This window comes from Caretta caretta, chromosome 10, assembly GCF_965140235.1.
Source record: "Caretta caretta isolate rCarCar2 chromosome 10, rCarCar1.hap1, whole genome shotgun sequence".
NCBI lineage: Eukaryota > Metazoa > Chordata > Testudines > Cheloniidae > Caretta > Caretta caretta.
In genome coordinates this window covers 56,241,554-56,266,320 of record NC_134215.1, presented here as the reverse complement: position 1 = coordinate 56,266,320, position 24,767 = coordinate 56,241,554, and the positions used below count along the sequence as shown (strand labels likewise).

The 24,767-nt window shown below is 40.3% G+C and overlaps 1 protein-coding gene across 7 annotated transcripts in view; it reads left to right on the top strand.

Moving 5' to 3' along the window:
* TJP1 (tight junction protein 1) overlaps positions 1-24,767 on the top strand; it is a 308,680-nt gene that overhangs the window by 65,846 nt on the left and 218,067 nt on the right. The window contains exon 1 of one of the 7 annotated variants that reach the window (XM_075133035.1): positions 22,847-22,954. The exons of the other annotated variants lie outside the window; for them this stretch is intronic. Within the exon in view, the coding sequence (XP_074989136.1) occupies positions 22,883-22,954 (72 nt within the window). The 5' untranslated portion in view covers positions 22,847-22,882. Of the gene's footprint in view, positions 1-22,846; positions 22,955-24,767 lie in introns of those variants that run through there. 7 annotated transcript variants of the gene reach the window in all.

Here is a 24,767-nt window from a genome sequence, read left to right as displayed (position 1 = left end):
GATGAGCAGTGCACCATTGGGGACTAAGCAAATACCTAAATTACTAATATTTAGCACTTACATAGCACTTCAAAGTGCTGTACAATTGTTAACTAAGTAATCTTTGCAGTGATTACCCTCTTAGATGCCTTGTGAGTGGAAAGCTTAGGACAGATCAAAGCAAGATACTTTGATGTTGCAAAACTGGATTTCTTAAATGTTAAATGTAGCATTATTGTTATACAGTCATCCAGGTGCAGTCTTTTATAAATATACTCTTTTATAAGTACAGCTGAAGGATGGATTAAAAAGTGAGTTGCTGAAGGGACATATAATTTTACTAGAGAGACAAGGTGGGTGAGGTAATATCTTTTATTGGATCAACTTCTGTCGATGAGACAGACAAGCTTTCGAGCTACTGAAGAAGAGAAGTTGGGACCAACAGGGCTGCAACAATACTGCAAACATAAATAGCTTTATGAGTTTAACATAATAATCTCAGCAAAGATTGCCAAATTTTTTTTGGATTTCTGTGGTGTTAGCAACTAGAACTAAACAGCCCCTGTAGATCATGCCCTCAAGGACATAGATTATTTCTTTTCTGTGTTTGTACACCACCCAGAACAAGGGATTCCCAATCCTGACTGGGGTCTGTGGGCACTATCATAATATCTGGTACAACCCCTTGGTCTCATGATGAACAGCCATTCATAAATCAGCTTCTCTAACCAAAGATGGTGACCAGATCAACATCCAGCTATCCCAACAGTTAGCATATAGTCACATTTGTCCCCCACATTTGAGATGGGTAATGCATGGCTTGGATGCACCTCAGTGTCTAGGTCACACAGTTTAATGGAAGAACCATTCACACAATATGAACCAACATTTCAAATGTCCTCACTGTGATGAGTTAGACCCCCCTTCTGGGATGCCACCTGATGTACTGGGGTTTCACTGAGCCCCTCCTGTTCCACCAGCCTGGATTCCCTCTCCCTGTTTTGCTGAATTAGGCTCTCCAGCCTCTTCCAGCACACACACACAGGTAGGGCCACACCCACCTGCAGAGACTGACTGAAGTCAACTCTGTGTGAGAGGATTCACCCAGCACTCACATGCACACCCCCTTTGGGGAATAAACCCAAAATAATACTGTCTTGTGCTGTATAGAAAGAGCTCATAAAAAGTCACCCTCTCCCTAAATGTGAAGAGAAATATGCACAACTTCTTGCCCTCCCCCCGTTAGAAATTGCACAAACTGGGTTTAATAATAAACAAAACAAATTTATTAACTATAAAAGGCAGATTTTAAGTGATTATAAGGGATAGCAAACATAACAAAGCAGATTACTGAGCAAATAAAATGAAACATGCATACTAAGCTTAAGATCTAAAAGAGATTGGTTTCAAGAAGTAATTTCTCACCCTAAATGTTATTTAGGTAAGTTGAAGAGTTTCAGTAGCTTAGAGTTCCAGTTATTTCTTCTTACAGACCGGACCCCTTTCTCAGTCCGGACTCACCCCTGCCTTTCCCTTCAGGTTAGTTCCTTCGTCCCTTCAGGTTCTTTCAGCAATCCTTCGTCTTGAGTAGGCAATGGAGGAGAGTCCAGATCAACCCCCTCTCCAGCCTTGAAAAGGATTTACTTAAGGCTGGAATCCTTTGTTTGATCCTTTGTTGGAATCCATCTTCCTACAGTGAAAAAGTACCAGCAGTGTCCAAGAAGGTATTTTTCATCAGATGACATTATCACCAGACCTCCTAGTGTCAATGCAGCATCCAAGGAAGCACCTCATGAAGGTGGGAGATTAGTATCTTCAGAGTTCTATTGTCCTTCTTAAATGGGTCATTCAGGATGATTGCCTAGTGTCTGGTGGGCATTCCCCCCCAAGTAACATACAGTTGTAATTGTTTCATAGTCAATATTCCTAACTTTAGATACAGAAATGATACATGCATACAAATAGGATAATCACATTCAGTAAATCATAACCTTTCCAATGATTCCTTACATGAGCCATTTTGTATTAAGTATATATCTTAGTTATGCCATATGCATATCATAACCATATTTCTATGAAGAATTTGGGGTGTAATGTCACACTGACTAACTGCATCCACAATATTTGGAAGTGGTCCATTTGCATGCATGAAAAATCCTGTTCTGCAAAAACAGGAAAATTGTGTGCAATTTTCTATGAAAAAAGAGACATTTCTCACAGTTTTGCAGTGTCTTTGTAACTCAACCCAGCCCAAAGATGAACAAAACTACTATAATCGTTTGCAGTGTTGTTGAAGTCATATTGGTTCCAGGAGATGAGAGACAAAGTGAGTGAGGTGATATCTTTTATTTTGAGCTCTGTGGAGCTCAAAAGCTTGTCTCTTTCACCAAAAGAAGTTGATCCAATAAAAGATATTACCCCATCCACTTTGTCTCTCTAATGACAACATTGCTAATCCAGTCTCTCTTAAAACTACTTGAAGAAATTATATCCATTTGAGAAAGAATGCAGTAATACAAAAATACAGTAATCCAAATTATTTGTATTTTTCTTACAGAGTATTAGTACTGACAATTTTGCCCACTGTCAGGGTACATTTCACGGTATCTAAAATAAAAAAATGGATTGAAACTGAGCTGTAGGGTTTAAATTGCATTATTTTTGGAAGTACATCACTTCCAATACTTATCCAAAATCTATGCTGCTTTCAGAACATTTCGTTTAAAAAAATACAAAGAAAAGAAAAATCACATTTGTAGTCAAATGGTTATAACAATATTTCTATACATGGAATTTATTATATATATTACACAAAGACATTAAAGGGACACTGTTAATTTGAATTTCAAACTAACAGTGTCCCTTTAAATCATTTCTGAAAGACAAAATGCAAGAATTTAGATTATTGCCTATATCAGTTGTAGAATCCTTTAGTTCCTATATGTGAGAGTTGATCATACATTTGTAACATTATCACTTGTAAGTTTGGAATCCACCAGTTCTGAATGGGAATAACAAAAGGAAATCAAAAGTCAACTTTCTAGTTTTATTGGATTGGTTTATTTACCTTTCCTAACACCGTTCATTCAGAGATGGTGGTGACAATGGCTCTACTAGTAGTCATTCTGGATGGAGCAAGCTTTTTGACATGTGGTGTTATGAGGTGAAAAGGCTTGGGGGAATTACAATGACAACATTATTGTATGCAGTGTAGTTGTAGCCATATCGGTCCCAGCAAATTAGAGAGGCAAGGTGGGTGAGGTAATATCTTTTATTGGACCAACTTCTGTTGGTGAGAGAGACAAACTTTTGATATGAAGAAGACCTCTGTGTGGCTTGAAAGCTTGCCTCTCTCACTGACATAAGTTATTCCAATAAAAGATATTACCTTACCACTTTGTCTCTCTAATGACAACATTACTAATCCAGTTATTGCCCAGCCTTACTGCTCCCGCTATTTAACAAAGCGTAAGACTAGTAATCCTAATAATTAATGTAATGAGAATGCTAGGCGTCTATGAATCATGGTATTTCGTGCTTAGGATAAATGGTGCTGTAAAGGTGACTTTCCACGGTTATTTAAAAATCAGGTGTATGCCCTTTTTTGTTTTTTACTATGTATAAAGGTTTGTTCAAAAGAAGTATTTTCTTGGTTGTTTTTAACATAGATATTACTGGAACGTTTTGGTTTTATGAGAGGAAATCCACTGGTGGACTGGGACGGTTTGTTTACTGCAGCATCCGCAGGTTCGTGCGATTGCAGCTCCCACTGGCCACAGTTCGCCGTTCCAGGCCAATGGGGGCTGCGGGAAGTGACGCGGCCCAAGGGATGCGCTGGCTGCTGCTTCCTACAGCCCCCATTGGCCTGGAAGGGTGAACCGCAGCCAGTGGGAGCTGTGATCGCACAAACCTGCGGACACTGCAGGTAAACAAACCGTCCTGGTCCGCCAGCGGTTTTCCCTGATGGGCCGTGTGCCAAAGGTTACCAATCCCTGGTGTAGAATACAATACACACAGACACTTTGCACAGAGTTCTACAATGTTGTTGCGCTTTATTTAACTGTACAAAAATAATAAAGCCTATATGCATTTCCCCTCACTCTATCTTCTCCTTCCCTTGGGAGTCTTTTGGGGCAACTATCTGTGTTCAGCAAGGCAAGGGTTCCCCTCTCCTTGCCTCATTCAGTTCCTGCAGCAGCTTCCTTCATTTTAAGATGGTGAAAAATAGTAAAAGACAGACCAAATAGAGCAGCTTCTGCCCTTTTGTAATATTACAATCCCTTTGTCAGGTGACTCCTTAGTCAGCCTCAACAAGTGACCCAAGAGTCCTACTAAGTGATTTACTTGCTAGGTGACCTCTCCCATGCAAAGCCAGTTCCTCTGGGCAGGAGCCAGCCTTCTGTCTAGAGCAATTACATTTCAGTGGTTGAGCACTTAAGTCAACAACCCTCTTTTGTTGGCCCTTTGCTGTCCATCTTTGGAATTCCAATGCAAAATAAAGATAAATGCACAACAGAGAAGGCAAAGTGCAGCCCATTCAAAATAGAGTTTGCAGCTTGGTAAAGATACATACACAGAGTTCATAATCTCACACCAGATTCATACACTGTACAGATTCCCAAATCTGTACACCATTGACTTCATTGGGAGTAGTTAGGCCAACACTGACCACTTTTGAAATTCCCACCCTACATTTTTAACGGTTTTGTTTATGTACAACCACTACAGAAGAAATAATTAATTTGTTTCACTATTTAAAATCCATATTACTTTTTTCATGGGGGCGGGGGTGTCAAATTCTGCTCATCGTACTTGTGTGAACTATCCCATTGACTTAAATGGGGCCGTTTGCTTGTGATGGAGAGTATTTGTCCCTAAATTTGACATTCTATCAATCACAATACCATTTAGTTTACACAAAGTAAAAACAAATGCAACATCAGTCTTCTGGGTCCAGTTGTCCTTTCTTGTTAAAACAAAATTTATAAAGAGCTGTCATATATCATAAATGTTTATAGCCTTTGCATTGTCCTGTCAACAGTCTCTTCCATTAGGGCTATTCTATCAGGTCTATTGGATTTTGGCCAATGGTAAATTATCTAATTTCTTTGAAAGATCAGTCATACTATCATGGTATTTAATTAGTATGTTGACAGCTCTAGAGATTGCAATTTAATGGAAGATTTCCTTGGCATCCCAAGAAGGGTAGCACCACTTCAAGTATAATATTATTATATCTTATGCTAGAGATTATCTGTAAACCTTGTAACAGATAAACTGGTAAAATCATGTTCTGCAGAGACGATTACCATGTGTCTGTGTTGTAAAACACTTACACAGATATATTTTTAAAAATAGGGCCTTGCCCTCTATGTAGTCATTTAGACCTGAGCAAATCAGCTTTAAAACATTACCAAATCAGCATAGCAGAGGTTCACACCCACCTTGCATTCACTAATCACAAGTGTTAATGATTACATAAGATCAGTGTGCAGTAGAGTTTGGTCCATGAGCTGAGGCTTGCCTATATTAAAGACATGCGTACACTGATATAATTACACTAACATAAACCCTCTATGGAGACACTCTTCACTGATGCAAAGTGGAGCTTGCACTGGTGATGCTTAATCTGGTAATTTGCCAAAGGAGGCAGCACCAGCATACACCTATTTCATGCTACTGCAGCTCATCTGCATTAGCAGTTTGTAGCAGTGTAAATATACCTATGTAGTTAATACATGTTCTTAATATAGACTGTCCTAACACAGCTAGATTTCCTTAAGACACAAAAACAGGGGGCTCATTCTACTTTATATGTGACAGAAAGATAGTAATAAAAGCATTTATAGCACTTTAGAAAACACTGCTCAAAACAAATTGTCCCCTTCTATGGCAAAAATGTGCAAGGTCAGCAAAGCATAATGCTGCATAAATCTTCGCTCCAACCCATCACACCCTCCAAATCTTGTAAAGAACCAAACACCATATAATAGCTGTGGCAAGTAAGCCTCCTTGTGTTTGAGGTGGAAGGATGGGGAATAATGCCAGGGAGATAGCACATACATCCACATGTATGCTTCCAAAATGAGATCCATCCATCTAAGCGCCCCTTCACTCATAGTAGTGGAGATGATCATTGGGGCCTATCTAATCCTTACCTCACCCTAGAGAGGTAGAAAGGTACATACATCTAAATTCAGCCCTGGTGTAAGCAGGCACAACCCCACTGAAGTTAGTGGAGCTAAATTTGCCCCACTGAGATTAAGTAATTTGCACAAAGCGGGTGCATCAGTGGCAGATGCAGGGTTGAAACTCAAGAGATTATGCCTCCCAGATATGTGTATAGTCAACTAAACCATACTTCCTTCTCAGTAAAGGGTCATCTATTCACCTCCTTGAAATGACTAAGCTTATGCTTAATATCTAGCAATATCAACTGAAACAGGTTTGGGTGAACACGGAATACGGTGGATTTGCAGTATACTTATTAACAGAGCTTCTCTACAAGGGTGGATCTGCTTGGCAAAAAATCTTCTCCTTTTCACTCCAGGAGTGGTGCCAGGGCCTCTCTTTACACCCTGTAGTTGCTATGTGCCCTGGTGTCTAGGGAAGGGAGCCTGGAAGGTCATATCACTACCCATGATTAATCATAACCAGTGCCTTATCATTCCCATCTGGGAGCAGCTTTAGACAGGCTATAAGTAAGGGGCTTCTCCTTCTCACACTTGCTAATATGCAAATACAACTTCTCTTCTCCTTCCCTCTGCAGCATTTTAATATGTTGATTTGTGTTTCTCCCCATTTTAACAGATAAGATTTGCTTTCCCCAACACAGGGGTAATATAAGAACAAATGAATCCAGGTGTTAAAACTGGAATAGAAATCTACTTTCTTTGGGTTTTAATTTCTACCCACACTAGAATGAGTCAAACTCCTAACTCAGCAACTAGCACAGCAATAATTGAAGAACTTTCTGTGTAGCTGACTACTTCATAGATGGCAAAAAGCCTATGTGAATGGTTAAACTTAGGGGATACAGCTATTTTGATCTGAGTGGATAGCTTTATTGATTACTCTGCTCAATATAAATGCCCAAATCTTGGCCAGAATTTTCACATCAGTATGAAGTAAACTTGGCTAGGGATGTCTCTGGTTATTTTCAAAATCAATTTGATAAGCATTTCTTTGTATCTTTGGTAATGATCTCCACGGAGTGAAAAGGGGATGTCTTTTGTTGGGATGATGTAATAAATTTGAAGAACATATAGATATTGTCAAAACTGGAAGTGGTACAATGCATTCAGAAACCTCTGAGGCCTTGTTTGTAGTTGAGTGGTGTGTGTTTGTTTTGAGGGGGAAGTGGGGTGGGATGGGGGGAGTCTTGCACTGGTGCATTAAATCAATTTACTTACATTAGTGCAGACCTCTAATATAGACACACTTGAACCAGTTTAAATCACACTCATAGCTGTTTAATTTAATCCAGCAATTTATCAAATTAAGCTAACATGGTAGAAGTGCCAGTTTAAATGCATCTACATTAAGGTGTGCACTGGTGTAACTAACTAAAGTGATTCTAAATCAATTTAGATACACAAGTACAAACTTCATAATAAAAACAAGCCCAGTGGCTACTTCTGATTTCTGTTATTGGGAAGGTAAACAGTTGTTAAATTACAAAATTAGACCATTCTTGGACGTAATCAAGATATGTCTACACTGTAGCTGAGAGGCAGGGCTTCCTAGCACAGGTGGATAGACATGGGCTAGCTCTGCTCAAGCTAGCATGCAAAAAATAGCATTAGAGCCACGGCAGCATGTGCAGCAGCTTGGGCTAGCCACCCGACTACATATCCACAGGGTCTGGTGTAATTGTATTCACGTGGCTGGTGTGAGCTGCCACCCATACTGCCATGGCCACACTGCTATTTTTAGTGTGCTAGCTTAAGCAGAGCTAGCTCTATGTCGGTCTACCCAGGGTGAAAAGCACCCTCCCAGCTGCATTGTAGACATACTCAATATGTTTTCTAATTTCTACACGCAGACACACACACACACACACACAAGCCATCATTTCTTTTGTGACAACCCATATGTAAAAATATTGGCAAGTGTGTTACCCTACTGATGAACTCTACTTTTAAATCTCATCAACAATTTCTCTTCCTGTCTGATGTGAAACAGGAGGCACTCTGTCTTTAGCTTCGTCTGCTTCTCTGTAATATGGAGAGAATTCCCAGTTGGACAGCTTCTTTTACAATGTTATATTTTATGCTCTAATTGACAGAGAAAGGTGTCTACATTTCTCTAGTAAGTAGAGAAGGATAACACATAACCTTGTGTGATAATTTTAAAAGCAGTTCATCTCGTCTCAAGGGAGGGATTTTTTTCCTCTTCAAAGAACACTTTTCTCTTTAGAACATTATATTTAAGGAGTCCACGTCTCTCAAGATGTTTGCTTATAGGCTGCACATTTTGGACCATGGATTTGGAGAATGCTGCTGATTTAATAAGCGGAGAGGGAGGACATGGAGGGTAAAGTTGCATAAAACTTTGGGGACAGTGAGAATAAACATTGTGCCCTACAGAATAATATGAAGTGTTTTCACCAGGAAACAATTTTTCCCAAGTCTCAAGCATGTCCAGTTTCTTTATTTGTTTAAGATTTTGATCCAACCTATCCATAGTGGGACAGACTGGGTGCGATGCCTCTCAGTAAGCATAGCATGGAAGCCACAGCCCAGTGGGATAGATGGCAGTGTGGAAGTAGCTTTAAGTCTCCTTTGTTACGCCTGGATTTTGCCAGCATTGGGGGCTGCTTTTCATTCTTCCTGCTCTTAGTGCAGCCTACTCCTATACTTCAGAATAAAGACAGTGGAAAGCACTGTGGCCACTCCACTCCCACCCCAATCCTGCTCCAGCCAGAGGCTGCAAGAGTGGTAGCATAGGGCTACGTTTGCTGGTCCTGCACTGCTCCTGCACTGGGGTATTTCTCCCTGTGGAGAAATATTTGTGGCTCATTTAGTTCACATTTATAGCCCCTATATGCTGCCAGAATCTGGCCCAGTGTCTTTCTAGTGCAAAGGGCTCATCCGATTATTCATAAAGCAAACATCTAAAATCTACTCCCAAGATTAGCAGTGTTACATAAAAGCGGCCAACTTATAGACAGGTTCTCATTGCAAGTGGCTGCATATACATTTACTACCATTATATTAATTCTCTTTGGAGGACTATGGGGTTACACAGGTGTAACTGAGAAAAGAATTTGCTTCACCGGTACTAAAATCAACCTCATAGCATAAAAATAGAGTAAGTCAACTTCTTTTCTTTAAAACTATGAAATCCTATTTGCTTCCATGGAGCTGCATAGGTGTAACAGGAGGATTCAGCCCAACAAGAATTTTGACAATAGCTAGACCTTTAGTCCACTAAAGTTCCACAACTCCTTAGACAGTTTATCTTGGTGTATTCAGAATCTGTCTTGTGAGTTTTTCCTGGGGTACTAGAATAATGTCTTATTCTAGATGCTTTTTATGGTGTGGACTAAGTCAGTTCTTTTCTGCTGATTCACTAACCCTTACCCTTCCAGCTTTTATTCAGTAAGAGATGATTAGGGAACTATATGGAAATTTACAAGAAAATGAACATACCTCTACCTTCTTTCCTCTCTAATCCCTCCATGCCACCTCCAGGTGGATTAATAATTATATAATGCAACATTCTCAAAAGCACATAATGATTTAGAACCCTAAGTCCCTTTTTCAAAAGTGGTTTATTTGCTCTGAAGTGCCTCAGTCACTTTTGAAAATGGGAATTAGGTTCTTTAGAAAATGTTACCCTTGGTCTCTGGAAAGCAAAATCGTGAAATTGCAATTTAACAGTCTGATCATGCAAGGTGCTGAATGCCTTTGAGAGGTGCTGACTACCCTTGACTTGCATTGAGGATGCTCAGCACATTTGTATGATCAGGCCCCTTAGGAGGCTGGGTGGCCTAGTGGACAGAGCTCTAGCTGCCTCAGCCACAGGCTGAGTGACCTTGGGAAATCACTTAGCCTCTTGTACCTTAGTTTCCTCATCTGCAAAGAGGGGATAATGATGCTTACCTCCCTCTGAGAAGTGCTTTGAGAAATACTATAGAAAAGTGCTGTAAGAGCTAAGTGTGATTATGAAATCCAAATCATACTGCTATTCATCATTTATGGTGAATTACACAAATCTGTATTTATTAAGAGAGAGCTTCCAAGCACACCTGGGATTTAACAGGCATTGTCTGTGAAGGCTACAGTATGGTAAGAGCATATAATATTTTGGAAGCAAGTCAGCCTAAGTCTTTAACTCATGTATCCGGTTTTGTGCGTTATTTATTCCATTGTAACAATGCCCTTCCTGCCCCCATTTAAGTGAGTAATCATTTTCGGTGCATGTTTTCATACTGTTCACATGAAAGAGATGTGTTTGGTGAATATTCTGTGTAAATACTGTGAACAGTGTACTTCAGTAGGTTGTAATTCAAAAATGAGGCCATGTTAATCTACAATAATAGAAGCTGAATTACAGGTCCCCTTTTGGCCAATGTTCACAAGTGTTCTATACTTTAAAACATTTTTACGTTTTTCCTGCCTCTAACTCATGGTGATTTTGTGTATCCTGGCAAAAATGGGACCTGTAATTCACCACTGGTGTAGTTCCACTGGTAGTAGAAGCAGTGGAAGCTGTAGTGTACACAGGGCTCTGGCATTTTCATCACTCTGCTTTCTTGCTCTGCTTGGATCAAAGATAGCTAGAACACTTGAGCACTATGTATACTATATTTCTTCCATTTGTGTCACTGATGGAGCTGCACCAATTGTGAATTACCATTTTTCCAGTGTTGAGGCATCCTAACGTATTAAAAATGTGTGACATTATATACGGAATTAGCTTGGATTTTGTGGTGACAAGTGTTTTATAAATGCAGATAGAATTACAAAATACTGTAAGCATACTTAATATAAATTCAAACCTTCCTACTGGAGTGAAAATTAATCTACACATTTTCCATTGGCTGTGCAATGCATATGCTTCCCAAGAATGTTTCATCTGGTTATAAATGCTAAGCTAAATTAGGGGTGCCTGGAACCCTTTATTCAAAGTTGTTATTTATCTTGCTTTCTCTCTTTCTACACACAAGCACAATATTTTAACATATGATTGTGTGTTTGTAAAACTGTAAGTACTAATGAATTTATAATAATCAGATTGGGTGCAGTAAAAGTACCTAAAAGTGGGTAGACTGAAAAATTCAGCTCTCTTTTGAAAAGAGACATTGCTTTATGTTGTGGGTTAAGCAGCACCAAAACCTGCTCAGTTTTAAAGTCCTTAATGTTTTGTTAATTTTTTAAAATAAAAAAAATCAGGTCTTTATGATATATTTATATATACTCACAGTAGCCTGTCTTCTTGTGTTGGAGTATCATCTTGATCAAGAAGCTAAGTTTCATTTTGAAGTCCTTTGGCTCACCCAAACAGCTCACAAGATGACACTCTAGTACAAAAGAGAAGATCTCTAGAGCTTGTATAAGTGTGTGACATATCTGTGTCATATAAAAATGACAAGTCCTGTGTAATAATCCTACAGTTTTTCTGAGTTTATATGCCTTTCTTCCAGCATGCTGGTCTTTTGATACAAAGTGTAAGTGTCTTGGGCATTCTGCACTTATTTCTGAGAATGATTTTAGATGTTATACTTCCATTTACTTCAATGCAAATTACTGAACAGCAAATATACAGATCAATCAGATGACACACTACATTTGCTGGCATGAAGATTCTCTGTCGTCTTCTCTCAAAGCAGGGTATTAACTTATCTATGATCTATCTGTCTATTGTAATGGTATTTAATCATCCCATTTTTCAACTGAGGAAGGATAGTGAAGACAAGTCATCATTCTATTAGTATTGCTGTCCATCCGCCTAGTAGTATCAGAATTTGTGGTCATGCAGGTCAGTTTCCCTTTGGGAAAGAAATCAGTGATGTGGAATCTGGGTATTTTCTTAGTGTAACTTGTTTAATTACACGATATAGACCAGTCCTTGAATGGTGTGAGTCACAAATGGGTAGGCATTGCAGAGATCTCAGCCCATACATCAATGCCTGTTCATAGGAAGCAACTCTACACCAATAATAATATATTCTAGTTAGAGAGAGTAAGTCAAGTGAGAACTCTCTTGCTGTTTGCAACAGCTCCCCCCTTACAGAATTTGCATCACGAACTAACAATACAGCATTTCTTCAAAGACCGTGCACTGTTCATATGGTAAAAAAAGAATGTGTAACTCTGTGTGTAACAATGTCATCTAGCAACTCCCATCATAACAGTATTTATTATTTGTATTAGTAGCACCTGGAGGCCTCAACTGAACTGGGAAGCCATTACGTTAGGAACTGTACTTAAGGAGTAAGGTCACATCTACACTTGAAAAGGTGTGCTGGTATAGCTATGCCAATATAGCAATACCAGCAAACCCTTCTACTATAGACATAGCTTATACTACTAGAAAAGGGTTTTTGCTGGTATAACTTATATCAGTTCAGTGAGGAAAATAAGCTGTACTGACAAAAGTACTTTTATACTGCATCTCCACTAGGGCTTTTGCCAGTATAGAAATGACACAGAAAATCATGCCCCTACTGCAATTACTATACTGGCAAAAGTTTTAGTGTAAACCTGGCCTAAGAGATAGTCCCTGCCCCCTACATTCTTAATAGAAAGACAAAGAGTGGGAGGGTAAAAGGACGTAGAGAGGTAAGTCACTTGTCCAAGGTCATATGCCTAATCAGGGGCAGAACTAGGAATAGAATCCAAGTTTCCTGACCCCCAGGCCATTGTTCTATCCACTAGACAAGACTGCGTCTCTGAACCAAGCAGTAGTTAGAGAAGAAACACAAGCACTAGGAACACTTCAAATGTAGCTCTCTCATATTTTGAGGGTAAGGAAAATATCCATAGAGAAAGGGCTTCAGTAGCTACCTTTTCCAGACAATTTAGGGTTAGTGTTGACAACCTCAAAAGTGAATCTCATCCCACTGATGTAGCTTCGATGGTGCAAGTGGTGCAGTCACGCTAACAACCACAAGGTTATGAGGGTCCAACCAGATGGAGCAATGCTTCAGCATTTCACCTGGCTGCCCCTCCTTTGGACATAGGGGCAGTGGGACCAAATTTGAGTGAGTAGTGTTGCAATTTGGTGCACAGGGTCGCAGTGCCACTCAGGTTTGGCCCACTGCCCATCCTTCATAACAGAGGGGTGGCTGGGCCAAACCTGGGTGGTGCTGCAACCCCATGGGCCTGGTCACAATGCCACTCACTCACATTTGGCTTGCGTTGAGTGAGTGCAGGACAGGCAATGTTAACAAGCACAGCTACTGAGCATCTGGGATAACAAGTGCAGCGCTCAACCGGTGGAGGCGGGGGGAAGTGTCAGTGAGTGGCTAGAAAGGTACCCAGGGTGGTGGGGAGTAGGGTTGCCTACTGTCCCTTGTTACAAGGGACATCCTTTATTTTTTCCATCTCTGTACAACAAGAATGAGAGTTCCTGAGTGCTACAAAAAGCAGCAAGAAATACCCCTGGCTAATGTAGGTGAGTACTGCTTATTATTATTAACAACAACAATAATAATGATAATACCAGGAGCAGGATGGGGTAGGGTAGGAGTGCTAAGAAAACAGTCCCTTATTTTTGAAATACAATGTTGACTATCCTAGTGGGGAGGGACTGGGTGCGAGTTATTGGTGCACTAAGTGGGAAGTGTTGGGAATGGAATCGGGAAAGGGGCCCTAACCTATTCTTGCACCAGGGCCCTCCGGAGCCTGTCCTAAATCCTAAAGGTTGATAGCCACTTTAAGGGGCATCATAAAATAGGGTGCTTAAGAAGGAAACAACAATTGGGGTTCTTGAGATTTTTCTGGTGATCAGAAGATCAGCAGGGGAAGACAGGGAGCTTTATGTGCTAACTGATCTTCACTCTAATTAGAATAAGGTTCAGAACATAGAAAATGACAGAAAAAAAAAGGTAATGAAATGTGAATTAAATTGAAGTATAATTCTTGAACATCATTCTCCTATATCATAACACCAAAGAAAGCTTAAGATACTCAACATACACAGCTGTTAGGTTATATTGCAATTTGTAAAGGATGATAAATGGGAGTTTGCTACAAGAGAACATCAAACTCTTTAAGAATATGAAAATGTGGTATAAATATAGAGAAGTATCCTGTCAAAATTGTCATCTGTAGCCCAGACATTGTAGAATGACCATCATCTTTTAAATACATTCTCAAGCAAATAGTGTTGTTTGAGATTGGAGAACATTTTAAAAAATCCTCCAGATGGCAGAATTACTGCTTGAATGTACAGTAGGTGGGGATGTAATTGCTTCCCTTGCTACAGCACATTTCCATTTTGGGGATTATAACTGATAAAATAGCTGTTATTTTTCTTTAAAAAATTCCAGAGGGATATTGACTCAGTGACTGGAGGGAAGTATGCAACTCAACCAGATTCAGAGACAGATTCAGACACCATGAAGTTAATACTAACTAAGTCCCCAAGCTTGTGCTTTTTGAAATAATTATAACCCAGAATCAAATTTACTGGCATGTTGTGGCTTAAAAGGATCAAGAAACAACAAAAACAACACCACAAAATATGACAGATATTGTAGAAATATATAGGGCATTTTCGCAGTTCCACAGGACTGGCAACTCCGTTTGATAGTGCCTAAGATAATAGTGTTCTGAAGAAGGTAAGAAAAGACACTAAGAAGCCTGAATTGAGTTTGTAGTAGCTTCTGCTTTGGTACATATCTTTCCCTGATGCACAATGCTTGTCATAGACAAATCAACTCTCTCCTTTCTTCAAGACATCTCTCACCTAACATTTCTGTGAAGTATAAAATTAGGTAGGCTTGCCATTTGACTATATTTTGTCTGTATTTTGGTCCCAGCATTTGTTTCTGCTTATTCATTACACTGCTGCATACATTATACTTCCAGGTTTACTCATTATTATCCCATTGGTGTGGACTACATCTTAATTAGGAGATTATCTCATAGACTGTCATTAGAACTGACTCCCCACTTGGTAAGGCAACTCCCATCTTTTCATGTACTGTGTATATATACATATCTTCCTACTGTATTTTCCACTCCATGCATCTGATAATGTGAGTTTTAGCCCACGAAAGCTTATGCCCAATAATTTGTTAGTCTCTAAGGTGCCACAAGTACTCCTCATTTTTTCATAGACTGATGTTTCTCAATGACCCGTCCATGGACTGTTGCAGGTCCCTGAGATCTCTCTGACACCAGTCTAGGAAGGCAGCAAGCTGGTCTCTTGTATCAAAAAGGTTGAGAAACATTGTCAGACCACCTTATGTCCCATTCATAGTTATAGTCCATTCCCCCACCCCTCCTCCCATTGGCAATCAATCAAATACTATCTCTGTGGCGAAAATAATTGTTTGTATGAAAATGTTGTATTAGGAAAGTGTTACATTTTAATGCTTCTGTTAATGCAATTTGGCAGCTGGAAACAAGGAGGAACCAGCACTGTATAACCATCCAGCTTTCCACAGACTAGCAGCACGAACTCTGCCAACAATTGGTGGTTCACATACCACAGGTTTGGACTATGACTGCCATTCAGATAACCCACAGATGCACACTGCTTCTTTTACAGATAAGCCGCAAAAGCATGCTGCTCTCCATAAAGTTACTTCTGAGACCTGCGTGAAGGTCAACAATTTCTAAAATCCCATTTTGTTGAATAAAATATGAAGTGGTCTTGAAAGGAAGATGCCTGTCCAGTCTGTCTTGTTAAAGTGCAGTATTTGCTTGGAGACGTATTGTGACACATCTGGATGCACAGCTATCTGAACTGTAGGCAAACAGACATTGCAGTGATAAAGGACAGCTGGGCCGTGCTGGCTCAGCACACTAGGGGCTAGCTTTAGAATGCTGACGTTGCATCATGACCACAGCTCCCAGGTAATCACTGTACTGACTGTGACAATAGGAATCAGCTGAATAGTTGGATGAGAAGTGATGCATGCAAACAGAGAGAGAAACAAACAGTAGCTATCTTTCTGAAGAAGGAAACAACTAGTAAGTTCTTCCATCCCTTTACATGTGTTACTAGCTGTGTCTACTGATCAGAGAAAGGTTTCAGAGTAACAGCCGTGTTAGTCTGTCTTTGCAAAAAGAAAAGGAGTACTTGTGGCACCTTAGAGACTAACCAATTTATTTCAGCATGAGCTTTCGTGAGCTACAGCTCACTTCATCGGATGCATACCGTGGAAACTGCAGTAGACATTATATACACACAGAGACCATGAAACAATACCCCCTCCCACCCCACTGTCCTGCTGGTAATAGTTTATCTAAAGTGATCATCAAGTTGGGCCATTTCCAGCACAAATCCAGGTTTTCTCACCCTCCGCCCCCCACACACAAACTCACTCTCCTGCTGGTAATAGCCCATCCAAAGTGACCACTCTCTTCACAATGTGTATGATAATCAAGGTGGGTCATTTCCAGCACAAATCCAGGTTCTCTCACTCCCTCACCCCCCTCCAAAAACCACACACACAAACTCACTCTCCTGCTGGTAATAGCTTATCAAAAGTGACCACTCTCCCTACAATGTGCATGATAATCAAGGTGGGACATTTCCAGCACAAATCCAGGTTTTTTCACCCCCCCACCCCCATACACACACAAACTCACTCTCCTGCTGGTAATAGCTTATCTAAAGTGATCATTAAGTTGGGCCATTTCCAGCACAAATCCAGGTTTTCTCACCCTCCGCCCCCCCCCACAAACTCACTCTCCTGTTGGTAATAGCTCATCCAAAGTGACCACTCTCCCTACAATGTGCATGGTAATCAAGGTGGGTCATTTCCAGCACAGATCCAGGCTTTCTCACCCCCCCCCCCCCCGGGGAACACACACACACATAAACTCACTCTCCTGCTGGCAATAGCTCATCCAGACTGACCACTCTCCAAGTTTAAATCCAAGTTTAACCAGAACATCTGGGGGGGGGGGGGGGGCAGGAAAAAGCAAGGGGAAATAGGCTACCTTGCATAATGACTTAGCCACTCCCAGTCTCTATTTAAGCCTAAATTAATAGTATCCAATTTGCAAATGAATTCCAATTCAGCAGTTTCTCGCTGGAGTCTGGATTTGAAGTTTTTTTGTTGTAAGATAGTGACCTTCATGTCGGTGATTGCGTGACCAGAGAGATTGAAGTGTTCTCCGACTGGTTTATGAATGTTATAATTCTTGACATCTGATTTGTGTCCATTTATTCTTTTACGTAGAGACTGTCCAGTTTGACCAATGTAAATGGCAGAGGGGCATTGCTGGCACATGATGGCATCTATCACATTGGTGGATGTGCAGGTGAATGAGCCTCTGATAGTGTGGCTGATGTTATTAGGCCCTGTGATGGTGTCCCCTGGATAGATATGTGGGCACAGTTAGCAACGGGCTTTGTTGCAAGGATAGGTTCCTGGGCTAGTGGTTCTGTTGTGTGGTATGTGGTTGTTGGTGAGTATTTGCTTCAGGTTGCGGGGCTGTCTGTAGGCAAGGACTGGCCTGTCTCCCAAGATTTCTGAGAGTGTTGGGTCATCCTTCAGGATAGGTTGTAGATCCTTAATAATGCATTGGAGGGGTTTTAGTTGGGGGCTGAAGGTGACAGCTAGTGGCGTTCTGTTATTTTCTTTGTTAGGCCTGTCCTGTAGTAGGTGACTTCTGGGAACTCTTCTGGCTCTATCAATCTGTTTCTTCACTTCCGCAGGTGGGTATTGTAGTTGTAAGAATGCTTGATAGAGATCTTGTAGGTGTTTGTCTCTGTCTGAGGGGTTGGAGCAGATGCGGTTGTATCGCAGAGCTTGGCTGTAGACGATGGATCGTGTGGTGTGGTCGGGGTGAAAGCTGGAGGCATGTAGGTAGGAATAGCGGTCAGTAGGTTTCCGGTATAGGGTGGTGTTTATGTGACCATTGTTTATTAGCACTGTAGTGTCCAGGAAGTGGATCTCTTGTGTGGACTGGATCAGGCTGAGGTTGATGGTGGGATGGAAATTGTTGAAATCAAATCAAATCCAGACTCCAGCGAGAAACTGCTGAATTGGAATTCATTTGCAAATTGGATACTATTAATTTAGGCTTAAATAGAGACTGGGAGTGGCTAAGTCATTATGCAAGGTAGCCTATTTCCCCTTGCTTTTTCTTAAACCCCCCCGCCCCCCAGACGTTCCGGTTAAACTTGGATTTAAACTTGGAGAGTGGTCAGTTTGGATGAGCTATTGCCAGCAGGAGAGTGAGTTTATGTGTGTGTGTGTGTGTGTGTGTGTGTGTTCCCGCGGGGGGGGGGGGGGGGTGTGAGACAGCCTGGATCTGTGCTGGAAATGACCCACCTTGATTATCATGCACATTGTAGGGAGAGTGGTCACTTTGGATAAGCTATTACTAGCAGGAGATTGAGTTTGTGTGTGTGGTTTTTGGAGGGGGGTGAGGGGGTGAGAGAACCTGGATTTGTGCAGGAAATGGCCCACCTTGATTATCATACACATTGTGAAGAGAGTGGTCACTTTGGATGGGCTATTACCCACAGGAGAGTGAGTTTGTGGGTGGGGGGGGCGGAGGGTGAGAAAACCTGAATTTGTGCTGGAAATGGCCCAACTTAATGATCACTTTAGATAAGCTATTACCAGCAGGAGAGTGAGTTTGTGTGTGTATGGGGGTGGGTGGGGGGTGAGAAAACCTGTATTTGTGCTGGAAATGTCCCACCTTGATTATCATGCACATTGTAGGGAGAGTGGTCACTTTTGATAAGCTATTACCAGCAGGAGAGTGAGTTTGTGTGTGTGGTTTTTGGAGGGGGGTGAGGGAGTGAGAGAACCTGGATTTGTGTTGGAAATGACCCACCTTGATTATCATACACATTGTGAAGAGAGTGGACACTTTGGATGGGCTATTACCAGCAGGAGAGTGAGTTTGTGTGGGGGGGTGGAGGGTGAGAAAACCTGGATTTGTGCTGGAAATGGCCCAACTTGATGATCACTTTAGATAAGCTATTACCAGCAGGACAGTGGGGTGGGAGGAGGTATTGTTTCATGGTCTCTGTGTGTATATAATGTCTACTGCAGTTTCCACGGTATGCATCCGATGAAGTGAGCTGTAGCTCACGAAAGCTCATGCTCAAATAAATTGGTTAGTCTCTAAGGTGCCACAAGTAGTCTTGATCAGAGAAAGTTAGGATTAGGTTCAGATTTAGGGCTGTATGTTCATTTTCACAATCTCTGCTCCCCCATATCAAGAGATATGAAAAAAATACAGGCTAAGCTTTCTAAATATTAACAAAATCTTTTAATTCATAAACTTGTAAGTTGTTTTTTTTTTAACATATCTCAGTTCCTTTCTATGTGTATTTTTTGCTAATTCCAGGAGGAGCTCCAACTTCTTTACCTATATCAATTGTTTGGAAAGGAAGCAACAACATAAGCAGCCAGCTGGCTCACAGCCATAATTTATCAGTCTCAGTAATCAGCCAACTCTAATGGTGTGCTCTTTGCTGCAAAGAAGACTTTGAACATCTAATTAACTTAAGCTCCCATATCAACTTGATTGTTACTGTCATAGGTTTTACAGCTATGACAAACAAAAGCTGTGATTAGTGCAGAAGGGTTAAAAATGGACATGAACATTTTTAGGTCTGTGTCAAGGCACATTTTGCTATTCTGCTGTATAATTCCAATATTTATTTGGTCAGAATTTCAGGTGCAGTGTTATGCTTTAAAGCTCATGCTTGTAAACAGTTTGCAGATGAGCAGTAAAGCGTTCATTGATATGATCTTCCTGAATTAATTTCAAAAGGGCATGTCATATAGGTATCTCAAGATAACATCAGAGTATGCATTAAAATGACATACCATAATCTGAGAAAAGCACTTTTTTACTATCAGACATCTGGAACAAAATAGGTAAAATGAACCAAATTGAAGTTTGCCCTTGGCTGTTTTTACATTTCAGTTGAACATAGCCTTCAATTGCCAAAGATCTGCTTTAGCCACCCCAAATTAAAAGTGATAAAGTACATTTTTCTTTTGAAGAAATAAGGATCTGAAAAAAATAGGAATGTAAATGTGTACTTGCTGCTTTAGCGAGGTGCTACTGTAGAAAATTAACAATATTCACTGTCTCCATTGATTGAGTAAAGCCTTTCAGAAGAGGATTGTTCTATCTTGTATTTAGCGATATAAATCCAATGTGTATAAAAGCTCCAAATTAAAAAAAAATCAGGGCTCTCACACCCATGATGATCTGATTACAGGACTGGGGCTTAATGCTTCAATAGAAGTGTTCATATTCTTAAAATTAAGCATGTGCCAAAGTGTTTTGCTGAATTGGTGCCATAGACCACTGTAAATGAGATCAGAATCTGGCTCTCTTTATATCTTATTTATCCACAAAAATCCTCCATATCTGCTAACATTTGAAAGTTATAAACAGAGATTTGGGAACAGAAATGGGAAAATCCATTTCAACTCCTTTGAAAAGTGTTAGGTTAGGACAGCTACCTGTAGAGGCAGAGTGGGAAAATGGTTAATAGATTGCTGAAAAAGAAGGATCATCTCTCTGAAGCTGGGAGAGTTTAATTAGCATATATGGAATTCCTCAACTTTTATTTTAAGGGCTTAATTTAAAACTTACAAAAGCCAGGAAATTGTGAAGTATTACTAATCACCAGGGTGACTTGGCCTAAATCACCCCCAAAAGTCATAACATCCAGTATTAAAGAAATAGCTAGATTAAGAATCATAATTTTAAAACAAATTCTTTATATGTGTTAAAATAATGCCCTAGATTAATAAAAAGAAAATAATTTTTAACATGAAGTTTACTTTTCCCTGGTTGTGCTTTTGTTTTCATTTTCCATTTCACTCACCTTAGACAATGTCAGTTTCACCTTTTGCTGTATAGTTAATTTACTGTTTAGCTTTCAGGTTCTCATACACTAACACAATGATGCAATATTCATATTGCAAACATGCTGGGGATTTCTGTTTATTTTTAACTGTTTCCATTGGAATTAAACATATGGAAAGATTTCTCTGCGTTCCCAGTTTTTGTAAAAAGCCATGGCCAAAATTTTAAACCTTGGACACCAAGTTAGGTACCCCATCCATATTAAATAAAATGGTACTTAAGAAGCCAGTTCCACAAACCTTAACTTTGCATACAAGTACTCCCGTTGGCTTCAATATGGATTTTAGTGCTAAATATAGCTGGGGACCTAACACAAGACTACCCCAGTTGGAGAATTTTGACCTTCATTTTTCAGAACCAAAATTTGGATTGACAGAGGCCAGTCTCCACCAGATGTTCATTTAAGTCCTAATTATTTTTGCTGCTTCTGTGTGTTTAAGCCAGATCTTTAACATTATTTAAATGTAGCTATTTGTGGCTAAATTCAGTCTAACACATCAAGTTCTGTTTAGAGACACTTGGCTTCATGGTTCAGTAATCCAGTGGAATGATTATGGCCTATTGGGTCACTGTGAGTGATAAGCATGTAGCTAGTCACCACTGGCAAAAAAACTTTATGAAATTTCCAGTGTAAAGTCATTTTGCATGTGTTCACTCAAATATTTTTCTAAACAAACTTTTTTGTTCAAATTTGTGGAAGCTTATCAAATAGTGTAGACAGAATTGTCTTTCAAAAATGAAGCTGTTGTTAGGTAAAAGAGTGTGAAAAGTGAATTGGCATATTAAACTGATTATAGCATATTCTTAAAACTGAAACAAACAGTTTTTCCCCATGTAAGATGAAAACAGATTTCAGCCCAGGGTGAATTGTGACCCTGCATTACAAGTTTCAGCCTGAAACAAATCTTAATGGTTGAGTTATAAATAACGGCTAAAATTAACATTTTGCTGGGAACACTGACAGACCATTTAGTAGTGTAAAATGCAGCACCTATAGATCTGATTCTGTAAGCCCTCCACACTATCAATGAAGCCATAGAAGTTCTGTACACAAAGGACCTCAGCTGGCATAAATTGGCATTGGGCCTTTGTTGTCAAAGGAGGTGCACTAAATTACACCAGCTGAGGATCTTGTAGGCTTGGGACCTATGTAGATTTGGTTCCTATAGTAAGCATCCAGTAATTGAGTGAATTTCTACTCCCTGGGACGCCGGCTAGTTGCATTCTTGCATGTGGAAAAGTCCAAACAGAGCTTTTGATAAGCCCTCAAAGGGCAGCCTTATCTTTGGTTGCTATTTTTTGAGTCTGCTTGACTCAGATATGCATGTTAAACTCCCCCATGTGAATGACGGAATATCATTCCTTCCCCATCTCACCATGCTACAGAAATATTCTATGTTATCATGGTGGCTAGCAGGCGCTTTGTGAGAGGGGAAAAAGTTTTTTGCTGAGAGTCACTTTGAAGCACTTTTTATCAACTGCTTTTTTACTTTTACATTCAAACATGATCATGGCATGTGTTGTTCCTGTGTCTACAGCCAGGAGTATTTCAGGGTGAGGGGAACCTACAGAGTCCGTCTCAGATTTTCCTGTAAAGGTCACAAGTGAAAAAGTTAGGTATTGCAATCCTTCAAGTGAATTAATGCATTGCAAGATATGCAAATAGAACAAGCTTCCTGTGATGGTGTGTTTTCCTGAGACACACATGATTCTGGGTAAGTGAGCAGATGAGATATATGGCCGCTGGGGAAATATTGTAAAGAATCCATTGTTACAAGGGAATTTCTCTGTGTACTAAATGAATTTTCCTTAGTGCCAAAAGGATTTTCCAGTTTTGATTGCTGTGGAGTTCCTGTTTATTCCAGATGTTTCTAGTCCTCAATAAGAAACAAGAACACCAGGGCACTGAAGATAAGAGAACCTCTCGCAAGATAAAAGTAAGTAAGAGCATTGATGACAACACAGGCACATGGACTATATAAATAATAGAATGCAATAACAAAAAATATTTCTTAAATAATTTCTATGGAAGGGACTATGGGAAAGCTGTTTTTGTTTTACCCATGGATTTTGAGAAGGGTGGGAGAAGGCCAACAAATGATTTCAATATGCACCCTCAAAGTGGGAGAAAGTTAGAAAGTTAATGAACTGCAGCTTATCATCTATATTGTTATTGCTTAAGGCTAGAGGTGGGGAGAGCTTTCCCAGAAAAAAACGCAGAGGAAAGAAAATGTAAGTGCAGTGGAGTTTTCTCTCTCAAAGGCTTTCGAGAAACACTGTTGCTGGAAGAAGAACAGGAGTACTTGTGGCACCTTAGAGACTAACAAATTTATTTGAGCATAAGCTTTCGTGGGCTAAAACCCACTTCATCGGATGCATGCAGTGGAAAATACAGTAGGAAGATATATAGATATACACAGAGAACATGAAACAATGGGTGTTATCATACACATTATAACGCGAATGATCAGTTAAGGTGAGCTATTACCAGCAGGAGAGGGGGAAAAAAACCAAAAAGAACCTTTTGTAGTAATAACGAAGATAGGCCATTTCCAGCAGTTGACAAGATTGTGTGAGGAACAGTAGGGGGGAAAAATAAACCTGGGGAAATAGTTTTACTTTGTGTAATGACACATCCACTCCCAATCTTTATTCAAGCCAAAGTTAATGGTGTCCAGTTTGCAAAGTAATTCCAATTCAGCTGTCTCTCATTGGAGTCTGTTTTTGAAGCTTTTTTCTTGTAATATTGCCACTTTTAGGTCTGTAGTCGAGTGACCAGGGAGATTGAAGTGTTCTCCAACTGGTTTTTGAATGTTATAATTCTTGACGTCTGATTTGTGTCCATTTATTCTTTTACGTAGAGACCGTCTCATTTGGCCAATGTACATGGCAGAGGGGCATTGCTGGCACATGATGGCATCTATCACATTGGTAGATGTGCAGGTGAATGAGCCTCTGATAGTGTGGCTGATGTGATTAGGCCCTGTGATGGTGTCCCCTGAATAGATATGTGGACACAGTTGGCAACGGGCTTTGTTGCAAGGATAGGTTCCTGGGTTAGTGTTTTTGGAAAATTACTGCCTGAAAAATATTTGGTGCTGGATTAATGAGTTGTCCCTATTTGACCTGAGTGGCTAGTCAAAGTTTGGGGCTCTGAGGAAGTTCCAACTGGGAGTAGAAATTGGTGATGGAGTCTGGTAGTTTCTTTAATGCAATCTTGCTTATTTACAAGGAATATACAAAATCCTGATTCTGTGAATGCAGGAGGGACCAAAACCAAAAGGACCAGTTTCTTAGCTTACAACCCCAAGCCTCGTTTTCCAGCATCAGACCCGGAACCTTCCTCTAGGCTTCTCCAGGGTCACACCATGCTTGCTTACAGGATGCTGCTTGGCTTTGTTTCTCTTACCCCTGAATCTTTCTTTTCAGTTTCTTGTTGGCCCTCCCATGCCCAGCTAGCCTTTTACGTGCGTGCACGCACACACACAAACACAGGTCAGAACAATACCCAGTGGAAGCCTCTGCCTACATGGTGCTAGTTTCTGAACAGACTCCATTTTGTCTTGTTTTAGGTGTGACCCCTTAACTGTCTCTTACAACTATCTTAAATGACTGGCATGTTCACACATCATTTTCAACGAGGCTTTAACTCAGCTTTAGCTCAGCTTATGAAGGCAGAGCACACATGTCAGTGACCACAACAAAGTAACACCAGTCCTGCTGCAGTGAAGGTCATGGGAGGTTTGCCTC